Genomic DNA, 14,379 nt, shown 5'->3' on the forward strand with positions numbered 1-14,379 from the left:
GGGGGGGTTCTACACGACACATCACTTACTTTTGGTTGTCGATAACATTTAACAACATGGCTATTACATGGGTTACTGAGAACACGAATTGCTACTGTAACAACAAATAGTTATTGAAATCACGAATAATTACTGTAAACACGAATAGCTATTGAAAACACGAAAAGGTGATTGAAAATACATATAGTTATTGAAAATACGAACGGTTATTGAAAACACGAATTGTTAGATTGAGAACACGATTCGTTACTGAAAACACAAATAGTTATTGTAAACAAGGATTGTTTAGCACAAATGCTCCATTGCAATCCGTTGCTGTCCGTCGTCTGTCGTACGTCATTAGACATTCTCTTTCATGCTTCCTCAATTTAGAGGGAAATATTCATAGATGACGTTGATTCAGATTTGAAAATAAAAGAAACTAGGTTCAGGAGGTCCATTAAGGGGGGAAAATGTCAAATTTGAGGAACCTAAAAGATGCCTTCTGTAACGGCCCTCTTGTAACAAACCACATGTTTGATCTTATAAATATTCATAATGTAGCACTCTTGATACCAAATCTGTTTATATATAGGCTGCTAGGGGGCGCTTTGCAATATATACAATATTTACATGAAAAAATCTCTAAAACATTAAACGTCAAATGACATTGACCAATTACCAGGGTGACAGGTATCAAAACTGAAAACGCTCAAGGGATTTCTAAGAAACCGAAGGGTTAAGAGTCATGGTCCTTGACATACTGCTTGCTGACAAAGAATGCCACAACTTGGTGAAAAGATACGAACTTGACCTTTATCTAAGGTCACACAGGTCATTTTTTGTTAAAGAAACAAAATCCCTAGCGACATGACACCTGGTGAGTACAATGCAGGCATAGAGTGCTACAGAGTGTGTTAAAAGGAAGAGCCTTTACCTTCATTTAAGCTCACATGACTCAAATTTGATAAATTACTCATACGACTATTTCTTGATACCTAAAACGTGTGAAGTCGTCATGTTTGGCAAGTATTTTGCTTATTTGCAATCTTATGAAGGTTTTAAAAAGGAATTTCCCTCGCCCAATATTCAAGGTCACAGCCATTAAAGTTGAAACACCCAAATGGCGTTCTTGAAGATTTGGCAAAAAGCTTGATTAAGTTTAATGCTAAAAATTATTGAAAAGGATTAACCTTGCCTCATAGTCAAAGTAACATGGATCAAAATTGTTTAAATGCTCAAAGACAATTATAATTATATTATATAGAGTAATAATATTAATCCTACTTACTAGAAACTTACTTAAAACGCCACCTTGAATCATATAAGCATCTGTTGGCCCATTGGGCTTCTTGTTATTCAAAACTAGGGTTATAAGCACGGATTATCATCTTATTGTTATTGATAACATTGACTGTTATTGATGTGACGCATTTTCATTGATGACAATTATTTTACGGATATGCCTAAATTGGCTCTTCGGAAGGTACCGATATTCAATATCACTGTAGTCATGTATATGTATGTTTTATTTTATCTTGATTTTATTATTGTTAGGCCGAAAAGGTGTGTTTCAGGTAATCCGACCTACCCTAGATTTTACTAGAATTTGTATTATCTACAAAACTTGTATCTAAGATTAATTCATTAGCCAGGCAAAGTTCACAGCCACTCATTAAAATGTACTTTCTTCCGGTTCTGGGAGTCTGACCTTATTCTTGACAATTTAATAGCCATTGTAATGTGTGGAAATGCATTGTAAAATTTGAAATAAAGCGTAATATTAATTCAAGGAAATACAAAGATAGCATTAAAATAAAATTATTTCCCTAGCGACACATCCTATTTTTTCAGGCATGTTACCTGAAACAAGCAAATTGTTTTTGGCCTTTTAATAATAGTTATTTGTGTGTCTATGGTATCAATTACATATCATTTGTTAATCATAGAGTTCCTCGTGTAATAAACGTTCAGTTAATATAAGCGTGTGTTTTATACTAGACACGCGTTGTCTAGCGTTGTTCAGCGTTATCTGACTGACCCTTCTGTTGACAGGTGTCCACATCAACAACGCTTTGGTCCTGAAAGCTGACCAACCGATGACCAATGGTGTCATCCACATGATCAACACTATCCTGACCCCGCTGTAACCTGTTAATAAACATATTTGTAACTTGTGGTCACTGCGTAAGTCGTCTGTGACAAAACATCCTCGATACTCCAGTGGTTACACTCACTTACACTCTCTGCATCTCTAGAATATGTCAGAGCAGAATATCGAAGGCTGGCTGTTTGATTGGTCACGGGTAAAATACCTGACCAATCGTTAGGCAGGTCCTTGCATTTTGAAGATCACCGAGAAGAAACACGCCACCAAAGCTAGTCAATTTTACCATTACGCTACCGCGAGATTCTTTTGATGTACATTAAAAGATCAAACTAGTCTCACTGTCTCATTCACAAGGTGGCGCACACTTAGCCTTCGATTTTGCTATGACATATTCCAGGGGTGCAGAGAGCGAAAGAGAGCTTTTAAAACCACTTGAGTATCAAAGATTGCGGTAAAGAATCTTGGTGAAATGACTTTCAAACTAAAACCGAATAGTTTCGCTGTTTTAGCGAGAACAATTGATGCATAATGATCCTAAAAGCTTTCATAAAAGACACTCTCTGAACAAACACATTTCCATGGCATCCACGGATGCTCAATTGGTCCATCTTTGATATACAATAATATCACATTCGACCGAGTTTACTACAAGAACTTTAGCAAGACTACACCATTGCGTGATTCAAGTCGTAGATTTATGGTGTGATGGGGATTTAACCAATAACACATGTGACTACAAATAAATGACGTAACAGTAGCAAGTTGTTACTCAAATGCAGTTGGTACCACACGACAGGTAAATAGACATTTGTCTCGCCATGATGGTAACGACGTCACAATCACGAGACATCAAATTCACGTATCGCTATATAAAAAACGAAATAAAATGGAAATATTAAAATAAATATTTATTGAAAATACACATTAAATTACAATACATTACGAAAGTGAATTACAAGATTTGTCGTACTATAATTACTCTCATACTCGTTTTTTCATTAGATTCTCTCTCTCTCTCCTTCTCGTCCTTTTGTCTATCCTCACCATCACACTAGTGTTGTCACTACTCACTGCCCACACTGTCATCACTTCCATACTGACAAACTTCTCTCTCCACCAACATCACAGTATACATGTATTAAAATTAACAACATTCCATTTCATAACAAATGATATTTGATATTTATGAATCATTAACACTTTTCAATAACATATTTTTCTAATTTGGAAATAATAACAGAACGAAATGCTATGACATTTTCTGAACATCAAGTTCGGCATTGCCAATCGTAAATACTCCATCCAGCATAGGCTATTCACTGTTCCGAAACTGGCCAATTGTTTGATAAAGCACGTGTCACTATTTTTGAGCACTCCAGATAGGAACAAAATTATCATCCCTCTTGTTAAATTCAGTTACATATATATTTAAATAAATACAATATCTTTTACCATCCGAAAGGTATTGAGCACTTAACGTTATAGCGACATCACTGTTATGACGTCACTTCCGTTGCTATCTATACTGTTGTTGACATCTTTGAGGTTTTCTTTGAACCATTGGATTGCTGGTCGTGAAAATGGTCTTTTTTCTTGTGTTCTGTTTCTTGTAGCACCTTGTTGATCTATAAAACAAAAGGTAAGAAATATATATTTATCCAATGTGTTCATGTTATAAAGAAAAAGAATTTAAATCATCCAATCCTATCAAATTAAATCAAATACATTGTAACATGATATTGAATTAATGGCATCTTGACGTTTACCAAGACGAGGAAAGGTACTCAATGTTTACAGATTATAGTCATTTGTACCTTTGAGACAAGCTTCCTTGTTGTCTTGTGATGGTTGTACCGGAAGGCTGATGCCATCAACGCATGCGCTGTATCCTGCCCGGAAGCACTGTCGAGCGATCGGCGAACGAAATCCCAGCAGGCTGACCGCAGGTCCTCCAAACCAAACTGATATGCCCCGCACAACAAACCTGTATAGTGTCAATGAATGTTATTAGTTTCAATATCTCAAAGTTTATATGTCACATCTTTATCGTTCAAAATAATTTAATTAATGTTTTATAAAATATACACTATTCATTTATGCATAAATTTGCAAATAATTTCGTTTAAATACTGTAATAAGCTAGATTTTAATTATTCTGTAGAATAGCTCATAAGAAAACGTTTACATGGTCATATTATCCAAATATTTACCATTTATGAGGTACCATATGTCTTAGATAGCCGGGTCTTCGAGAGCACCATATATAGTCGACCGAAACAATCATATGTATTTGATTTGTGTTATTATTTGGAAATATTAAATTAAAATATAACCTAAATAAATAATACTAACCCGCCACATTGTGTATTCCTATGTCCACAGATCCACAATGAACAAATTGCATTAACATTCGGAAGTCCTCTGGCTCGTACTTGTTCACTTCTATGACGACACGCGATTTTGAGGATGACTTCCGGAACTTCTTAAATGTCGATCTTTCCGCTTCCGCTTGATGTTGTTGATTCAAAATAAGTTGATATAAAACCCTGGAATAGTGGCGAAGTTGTTGGTTAGTTGAAACGAACATGATTTTGAAGTCCTATTCAGATATATGTAATAGTGGTAGCAAAACATTTTATAGATTAAAGAATTGCACTGCTAAAGCGGCTTAAGTGTGATTTCAAAGAGAGTCCAGGTTTGTTCCTTTCGAAAAATTATGCCTAGGAACCATGCAGGCTTGTCAAATGGTTGTCTGATAAATATCACTTAATATCAAGCTTATTATAATTTGACTTTCATTTCCAAATATTTACGGTTTGCTGATGCAAGACTTTATGTATAACATACATGTATTTCAGAACAATTAAATAGAATCATAATGAAGGTATTTTATCAACATGCTCTTACCTGCTTCTGGTGCCCAGAATTGCCTTTACGCCATAAACCGGAACCTTTGTGGGGCCAACCAAAAACGTGACGTCACATAACTCGGGCATGGAAACGATATATTTGAGATGTTCACAGAGGGCCTTGGTGCTTTTATAACTCATGACCTCTGTAGCCTCGTCTTCAGACTCACTGTCGCATTGGGAGTCACATGTTAAGTAGGGCTGCTGTACTTTTAACAGGCTTGTTTCCGTATCGGAGACCTCCTGCGCCGAGTCGTACCCCGATGAAAATCCTGAAAAAAAAGCAAAAGTGATAAGTTATAGCGTTTAAAGTACATTTTTTTGGTGTATTTTTGCAATGATTTTAGATGTAGTTTTTCCGTATCTTTCTCAAACTATATCCTCATAAAATATGGATTCCATTCTGTTTTGTCCAATAAACTGTGCGTATAGCAAAAGCTATTACAGGATACAATGTTTTTTAAATAATGTTTTTTTTATTCAATCGTAATTGCTTTAAACTACACATTTGCAATCAAGAGAAATTAATAAAAATAAATCCTTACTTATCTACTAAACTAAAATATAAATATCAAACAAGCGGGGTTTTTCTGTTTCCGCGAATTACAATATCACATCATTGTAGTTCATATTTGATACATGGAAATAATTGCACCTTGTGTTTGGTGTTCCAATATTTAACAGTTGATATAGTGAAATAAAGATTCAAGGAGAAATACGGGTACTGCTTTGGGGGTCCAACTTGATACAAATCGTTGTCAAGAGACGACAAATATCGCCAAACAAGAATTTTAGGCAAAAGCTTTAAAAATGGTCATTAAATTATAATTTTTAAATAGATTATTCATATAACTTTCAAACGGGTTTTTTCTGTTATGCGGAAAAAATTGCAAAGAGCGAAAGGCAGATATCTTATAAATATCACAAATCCAAAAGAAACATTATCTTGGAATTATAAGATTACATTTCGATTGAGTAAAGATAAACAGAACGTTTATTTTAACATGACAGCTTCGGCTCAACCCTCGACATGATTTAACTCACACAGTATAAAGTAGACGCTGAGTAAGTATCATATATGTTTTTTAGATAAATCAGTCTGCTATGAGAAAAAACAATATACATGGATTTGAATTCATTTGATGAATTTGTCAGTCGGCAAAATTATTTACGTCCCATTTAGAAATTTGACACCTACCGTCTTTTTCCTGGTCTGACATTGCCATTTCCAAATGGTCATTTTCCAGCAGCAGTACCCGAGACTCGGACTTAGACATTCTTGTTAAATTAACTATCACCTTGTAGATAATAACTGTATACGTGTATAATGTTTAACGATGTGATATATTTTAACACAAATCTTCAAAACACGTGAATATGACCAGAAGATAAATCGCGACGTCCGTGTTGAGAGGTCGAAGGTTGAAGTGTGTTGTGATCGTCACCTATTATACTCCTCACTCTAAAGTGTCCGGTATTACAGGGTATCTACTCAGGGCGTCACTGTCACACCTTCCTAACGACGAGTCAATGTCCCGCTTGTAACCCCGGGTCGTACAGGTGTACAGGGTCGGCTTGCAGTAGCCACGCCCCACTGATCACGTGGGGTTATGATCAATTCACGTCATGTGTGTTTTGGAGACAGTTGAGTTGTTTTGCTTTTTCATTTTATCACCTATCTGCGTTAACGGCTTGGACCCGTTAGGCCAATAAAGGTTGAGTAATTTCTGTAGCAGCAATAACTGACAGTTCTCTATAGAAGTACTACCTCAGCGATGATAGCAGTTAATTAGTTGTGTAAACTTTTAAATATTAGCCTAACAATTATATCCAAAACTACCCTCAAAACGGAAAATATATATATTTGTTTACAATTTCAAAACATTACGATGTTTAGACATATTCAAACTACAAATTTATTCAAATCTTAAAATTAAAATCATTAATCGACACTAAATCTTATTAACACTCAAGGGTAAAGGAGAAACCGTTTCATTTCTACGTCATTTTATAGAATACGTGCAAAGATTTAAAAAAAAAAATAAAAAAAAATATGTTGAATTCAAAAGACATATCTTAAATAATTAGGTTAATTTTTCACAAGTTTTTAAATTGCCCTGTTTGGTTTATATATGTAAAGGGGAATAAATAAATGAATAAAGAAAACAACATGCATATACGGTATCAGTGCTCAGCAAAAATCACCTGATATCCCACTACACTTGAAATACATTTGTAATTTTGTTTGGTCGGTTAGCTGTTGTAATGTATCAGATGTGATACTGAAATGTGAAAATTTGTTATATATAAAGAAAGTTTATGACCTCTAATTTTAATTGACTAGAAGAATAATGTAAAAAAAAGTCTTCCAAAAAAATATAATGTCAATTTTGAACATTTAGATTGCATTTTAACACTTTTAACAGGACTGCCTTCGTATACAAGTAATGATTCATTATATTTCAAAACGGGACAAGAAACACTATCAGAGAGGAAAAAAGGTCGAAAGTTAAATATTTTATATAAACTGAAAAACAATTTAACCCTCAACTACTTATTGGTCATTGTGCCATACACAGTGGGTAACAACAATCGGTACAATTTACGGAACCAATAGGATTATAATATTCTTTCTTTCAGACTCTCCTCAAGCAACTCCTCTTTGCTGCTAATACAGTAAGAATATTACCGTCTTTAAATACTTTTAAATCTTCTGTATCTAGTGGTGCAAATTCGTCTCCACCACCTTAAACAAATTTGACAAACGCAATATACAATATATTACGTACGAAACCCAGGCGTCAGTGAAAAACGATTTGTTGGACATTCCCGTGATATATGTGTGTTCGCTATTTTTTCTTAAAATGTAGGCTTTTTGTTGCAGCGCAGCACTAATTATGCTTTTTCAAAGCATATACTCGTTGAATTTAAACCCAGGTAATTTAGATTTGTTATTATTTTGGTAATGAAAATCTGTACGTAAATGCCAATACAGAAGAATTCAGACGCGTGAAACTTTTCATCAAATCCTTCAACAGGTTTTAAGTAAAATATTATATATATAAAATAAATTATGTATGCCTTGTGAAATGCTATCATGTGTATATCAATATGCTCTGTATTAAAGGAAAAGGCGTTGATAAGTTGATATAACGTGTGTCTTATCCTCTGCTCTAAGGGGAAATTAATATGTTAAAATCAATCAAAAAAAATCTACATTTTATTTTATTTAAGTTCAAAGTTCAAATATTTTATTTTTGTGTCAAACTCATAGTATTCTTAAAATCACAATACAATCATACCTTTGAATATAAAATGTGTCCCGCCAAAATGTTTTATTAGACACGTTATAAGAACAATCACACTATTTACTATCTTCAGACATGTAATGTTATTAACCAGTCTTTGTAAAAACAATTGTGCTCGATATTTTTTTTTTTTTTTTACCAATAGCAGGACTATAATTTGCATATATATAATACATGTAATAGTTCTATTTCCTTTGATGGGCTAAAACAAACAGTAGTATCACAACACTGTCCTGATAACACTCGTCCAGGCTTACACAACCGGATAATTACCACTACCGATGTTACCTGTGTTTGTTTTGTAAAGTATTTAATAAAGGGCGTGTCGGGAAAGATCACACGGACGATCCGCGATTATAGGACAGGGACGACGGTTAAAACAATACCGACACAACCACACCCGTCGCTTGGGTGTATTTAAATAAACACGAAACAGATGTTTTTGAAAACATACGCACACGTAAATAAACAAAATATATACGAATGAATAAATAGATGTATCGGCCATGAATACAAAGTCCGTGTAATAATTGAAATAAGCAAATCTTGTTGATGAGATATTTCAAGATTGTTAATCAAAATTCTACAACATCAAAGATGCTTATTTTATTAATTTTAACATTAAGAACTTTAAACAGATTTTTGTTGTTGTTGTAGGGATGGGATTTTTTTTTTTTTTTTGGGGGGGGGGGGGGGGGGGGGGTAGGCAAATTAAAAAAAAAATGTTGGTAAAACTTTCTTAATTTCTCGATTTTTAGATCTCTGCATTTTGTTTAAAATTTAAACAACATCCTGGATTCTAGTTTAAGTTTGCCGTACAGCGTTCAAAAAATACTCTCGAATATGCTCTTAAAACCATTATATAATCCAGAGCTTTTGAACCTATAACACGTATTTCAAACCATCGTATATTTTTGTAAGGGTTGCGGTTCAACTTTTTGGAACCTCTCAATTTTGCTTTGCACTAAGCATAGCTGCTGCCACGGTAACACTGGAAGGGATTATAATTTTACAGCTCCCACTGAAAACGTTTTTTAATGCTTATTATTATAAAAATAAAAATTGAAATGAGCTAAAATTTAATCAAAATTATAAAGAAACTCTGAAATGATGCCCTAGGTCGAAAAAGAACATTTTAGATCGTAATTGTTGGAAGGAGCGGGGGGTCGAAACGACAAACATGTACAAGAAAATATAAGTAAGTCGTAAAATACTGCCATAGTTACATGCTACTAGTACAAGTAATTATTACACAGTTAATTGACTCGCACTAGATTATCAAATCGTAATTGTTACATAGGTAAATAATATTAGTTAGATGTTATAGAGCGAAGATGTATACTGACATTGTCCACAGGGGATGGGGCCATGGCCATTTGCACTTTTATATTGTTTTACTTCTAGTGTCACATCACTTGCACAGTCCCTGAACATAGAACTAAGCACACTCACGTTTCTGTGCTAACGAAATTAAGGATAACCAGCAGCGTAGGAAAGAAAGATTTTGTGAGAGGGAAAATAGTTCTAAGAATTGTTACAATCGGTACAGCATATCAGCTTCGGTGAGCAAGGAATTTTTTTCCGAATCTGGATGAGACCATTTTTTAGTCGCGTCATGCAATCATGAAATGGAGTTTGTCAGGCCAAGTAATTCGAATGTCTCCCAACGTGACTTCTGCAAGTGAAACTTCATCAAAAGTTTAACTTGCTCCATTGCTGTCAGTGTATGTATATATCGTGATCATGTTTAGCACATTGCCGGCCTCCCCTGCCCCGGCCGCAATATATAAACGCAATATATATATAAAAAAAAATCGCTCGTCGTCAGAAATCTACGTTATCGCAGCTCACAATCAATGTGCATGTACACTATACAATTACGAAATAACTGACGTATGACCATCGTTGGATACCTACGGTTGATTTCGCTTCGGTACTCAATCATCACGCGAAATCAACTGTGGGTATCCGATGATGACGTCTGACGAGGTTGAGAAAATGTTGGAAAGAACGCTTGCGGCCAGTGTTATTTACTTTTACAACATTTTTGAATTCCGAGATTTATTTTGCACTGTACTATACAAACATATGTTGTGACCTAGATAATATAATTATTAAAGATAGGCTGTTCCTTTACGCGCGTTAACAACTGTCACGTGATGCCTATATGTCTTCATTTCACAACAAGCTGTGTGTTTTCATCATTTAATTCTGACACTGTCGGCAGTTCCTATTTTTTCTTTTTAACCTTGATATATTTGGTAAGGTTTTTTTATTTTAGGTCACCATTCTATTGACATCGCTCGTCAACACATGAAATCAGCATTGGACGAACTTGCAAACCGATTACGAAATAATAAGAACATAAAAGATATTCAAGTTAATATTTGTCCAATTCTACTCTCACAATATCCTGATGATACCTCTTTGGCTTTAGATGGCTCTGAAAGATCTCTTAAAGAATCTGTTTATGAATTAAATTTCTATGCTTAATTAAATTTCTGGTCTAAAAATTCATGTATCCAAAATACAGGTATCCTGGATTGGTAGTAAAATACATAATGATGACACCTTCCTCGAGCTCCCAGAACTTAACTTGCAATGGGGCAGACACAAATTCACATTAATTAACAGATACGCGAGTGTAAAGTTTATTTGATACCTTAAGTTTGTTTCCTAAATTGCGGACACGCCCTTCCCACGAGTTCCTTCTCCTAGATGAACAGATCTAGATATGCACCATATGTAGAAGCATAAAATTGAAGCGCATTATCCTGCAATAAATAAAACAACTTTTCAGTTGAACTAAGTTCATTAAAATACCTAAAGGAGTTCACTGCGTTTTTGAATAGATCCTATCTGATATCACTATACACAGGACAGTCACAAAGGAAATGAGACTCATCTTCCACTATATTTAAGCAAAAGGGGCATTTCCTTTGCTCTACTGGCAAGTTACTGTAGCGTCCAGTTTCCACCATTAAGGGGAGACAACCGAGTCTGAGTTTAGCGAGGTGGCTCCGATAAGTAACGTTATATAATGTTTCTGTGTGTTCTAAGTTTACTGCTTGAAATTTTGTCGTTCCATTATTTCGAGAACCAAAAAGTTTCGTCATTCCTGTTAATGGAACCGGTAATTATACGTAGTTTGGTTTTAACAGATACGCAAGTGTGAAGTATATTTGATACCTTAAGTTTGTTTCCTAAATTGCGGACACGCCCTTCCCACGAGTTCCTTCTCCTAGATGACCAGATATACACCTTATGTAGAAGCCTATCTGTATCCACATTTTGTAGTCTACAGTAAAGTCTCAAAACTTCTTTGTGTTGTTTTGCCCGACAAGATGACCATCCAAAATCTCCAAGGACACCAGTATTGGAAGTATATTTATTCACTCCAAGATACGCTTTCATTAGTAGTATTCATTAATTCATAGAACTTAACTACATTTGGTCTCATCCAAAAATATGTATCTGTATATATAAAATTCTATAGCTAGACAGTGACGGACACTCAGGGAAGTAATGGAATTCGTCACCAATTTGCTGACTGTTACAGTGTGGACGTTTTCTTTCATTATAATTAATATCATGCCATCTGTCAGTTTCAACAATAAATGTGTGATTGGTGGACCTAAATTTACAAAATGTAACTGTTTTTATCACTAAAATATCTAAGTAATTTTCAAAATGACAATTGTTTTTAAAAATCCTATAACATGTAGCTTTTGATGAAGTGTGTACATCACTCTGCCATTTCTGTAAATACTGGCCATACAATAATTGTTTAATAACATGCTTTAGCCATGTTGTATAACATTTTGCAGTATACTGGACATTCCATAGGTAACTCATACCACATTCATTTAAAATACGTTAAATAAAGCTTATATATGGAATCGGTTTATCATCAACATCATGATGATGGCAAAGAAGTTTATACAATATAATATTTATTTTATTTTCTTTAGAATGAGTCAATTGTGACCAATATGTTATTATTCTTGTTTTTACTGTTATTTCAAGTGGGCTAGTACCTCGTTCTCCATAGACCATATAATTAGGAGTGCTACTTTTTAACCCTAGTAATAATTTAGAAAACTTTAAATGTACACGTTCAGTTACCTTAAGGTCAGTAATTATAAGACCCCAAACTTCACAACCATACAACAGTATGGATTTTACAATCTTGTCAAATAAATCATATATACATTGAACTGATAAGTTATGTAGTCTATCTTTCTTTATAACGTCATACATTTCTATAGTAGCCTTTTTAATATTGTATTTTTTCGTTTCATTGAATGAACCAGTATGGCTAAATGCCGTACCCAAATAAGTAAAATTGTCCACTTTTTTCCTATATTAACCTTTAATTTCCACTGTTTACAGTATTCACTGAATACACTTAATTGTAGTTGCAAGTCAGCTGGCCAGTCTGAGAAAAATAATGATCATCAGCATAGAGTAAAATAAAAAGCTTTATGTAAACATGTAAATCATTTTCTAATTTAGTAATAAGGTTTGTCGAACCCTGAACGTTATTTTGGACCATAAACTCTTCGAGATCGTTCAAGTACAGACAAAATAAAAAGGGAGATAGGTTTTCTCCTTGTCTAAAACCATTTTCACATGGAAAATAACCAGAACATTCACCATTAAAAGGTATATTTGATATAATGCCTTGATACATGTTAAAAAGAATTTAAAAACTTTTCCCATTAATTCCACTCATTAACCTTGTTCCACAAGTCAGTGCGCAATACTTTATCGAAGGCTTTTTTTTTTTTTTTTTTTTTTTTTTTTTTTACGAATGGCTGCACACAAAATGGGTGTATGGTTTAAGGATGAATGTCAGTCAGGCACAGGCTGTGTAATAGGTTTATATGTATGATGTGTATATACGTAGTGAGTAGAGTAGTATGAAATCTGTAAGATGAGCGTTCTGTATAATTACAATTATTGAAAATTAACCTGCTTGCACAACCGGAAGAAAGTCGTGTCCAGCGGAAGTTTATCGACAATTGACCATACATCATAAGAAGCCATTGGCTTAACTCGATGTCAACCAGTGATTCAGCGATTCAGTACAATAACCCATCTTTTCCTGTCATAATTTACAGACTTGTATTTCATTATTTGTCATGCGTATGTGTTTGAAAAATCCGAATAAAATTCTAAGTTACAAAAAACCCCACTTGCAAACACTATTTCAAGTCACCTTCGCGGTAAGTTCGGCGGACCGACCATATGTATTCTGACCGTGATCTTGACATGTTTGAAGTAGAACTAGAGATCAAATTGCGGGAACGTATTTGGAAGAGAGTTGATCTGCTGGAAAATACTACTTGCACGCGCATGGTATATCGTCCAATGATACCGGATTATTAACCAATGAAAGGTGTCGTTACATCGCAAACGTGGTTGAAAACATTATAACATTTATGTTATACAACAATTAGATAATCCTACCGTTCAATACTTTTGTCATAAATCAAAAACAGACGGGTGGTCGGGTGGTCGGGTGGCGTTGTGGATAGCGCACTTGCCTTTCACCAAAGCGGCCGGGGTTCGATTTCCCGATCTGCCCGACCACGTGGGTTTTCTCTGGGTACTCCGGATTCCTCCTACATTAAGAACCCCGGCGCGCTAACATCCGGGCCAACAAGAGTGATTAATATAGGTTATAAAAACTTGATTCATAATTGTTGTAAAATAAATAAAATTTAGATATATATATAATAACAGCCGGAACTATCACACTTCTATTCCCGAAGACGTTGTGGTTGTTTTTGTAATACCGTTGGTGTTACCGACCGACGACTAACCCATCGTGAAGTGACGTCAGATTAGAATTATGACAGACATTTTCTAATGTATTCAGATTGATGTTTGTCGCTGGACAGAACTAAAAAGTATAGAAAACACGACTTTGTTCCTAAGAAAAAGCTGTTCACTATTTTGGTTTAAAATGTATCATAAACGGAAAAAAACACTCAGGGAGATTAAAAACATTTGTATTTGTTGTTTTAAAAGTGAATATAATGATAAAAAACAACAACTAGAAAGCAAC

General features: G+C 34.5%; 2 protein-coding genes across 2 annotated transcripts in view; one reads left to right on the forward strand and one right to left on the reverse strand.

Annotated features, from left to right (window-relative positions):
* Nucleotides 1-2,158, forward strand: part of LOC110456680 (transforming growth factor-beta-induced protein ig-h3-like) — an 11,552-nt gene extending 9,394 nt beyond the window's left edge. The window contains exon 6 of the mRNA XM_021507555.1: nt 2,035-2,158. Coding sequence (XP_021363230.1) covers nt 2,035-2,129 — 95 coding nt within the window. The 3' untranslated portion in view covers nt 2,130-2,158. The remainder of the gene's footprint in view (nt 1-2,034) is intronic.
* An 859-nt stretch (nt 2,159-3,017) lies between these two features.
* LOC110456688 (serine-enriched protein-like) lies at nt 3,018-6,502 on the reverse strand. Its single transcript, XM_021507567.1, has 5 exons — nt 6,197-6,502; nt 4,997-5,270; nt 4,442-4,635; nt 3,904-4,073; nt 3,018-3,714 (listed from the first exon to the last, which is right to left on the reverse strand). Exons 1-5 carry the CDS (start codon nt 6,273-6,275, stop codon nt 3,610-3,612), a joined length of 822 nt encoding a protein of 273 aa, XP_021363242.1. The 5' UTR covers nt 6,276-6,502; the 3' UTR covers nt 3,018-3,609.
* Between the last annotated feature and the right edge of the window lie 7,877 nt (nt 6,503-14,379).

The sequence above is a fragment of the Mizuhopecten yessoensis genome, unplaced genomic scaffold, assembly GCF_002113885.1.
Source record: "Mizuhopecten yessoensis strain PY_sf001 unplaced genomic scaffold, ASM211388v2 scaffold8821, whole genome shotgun sequence".
Taxonomy (NCBI): domain Eukaryota; kingdom Metazoa; phylum Mollusca; class Bivalvia; order Pectinida; family Pectinidae; genus Mizuhopecten; species Mizuhopecten yessoensis.

Bases quoted from the DNA above. Each gene is read 5' to 3' on its own strand.
- LOC110456688 (XM_021507567.1), bottom strand. From the start codon at position 6,275: ATGTCTAAGTCCGAGTCTCGGGTACTGCTGCTGGAAAATGACCATTTG. The intron at 5,271-6,196 runs GTAGGTGTCAAA...CTTTTTTTTCAG, and splicing joins GTCAGACCAGGAAAAAGACG to GATTTTCATCGGGGTACGAC. The intron at 4,636-4,996 runs GTAAGAGCATGT...CCACTATTCCAG, and splicing joins ATTCTGGGCACCAGAAGCAG to GGTTTTATATCAACTTATTT.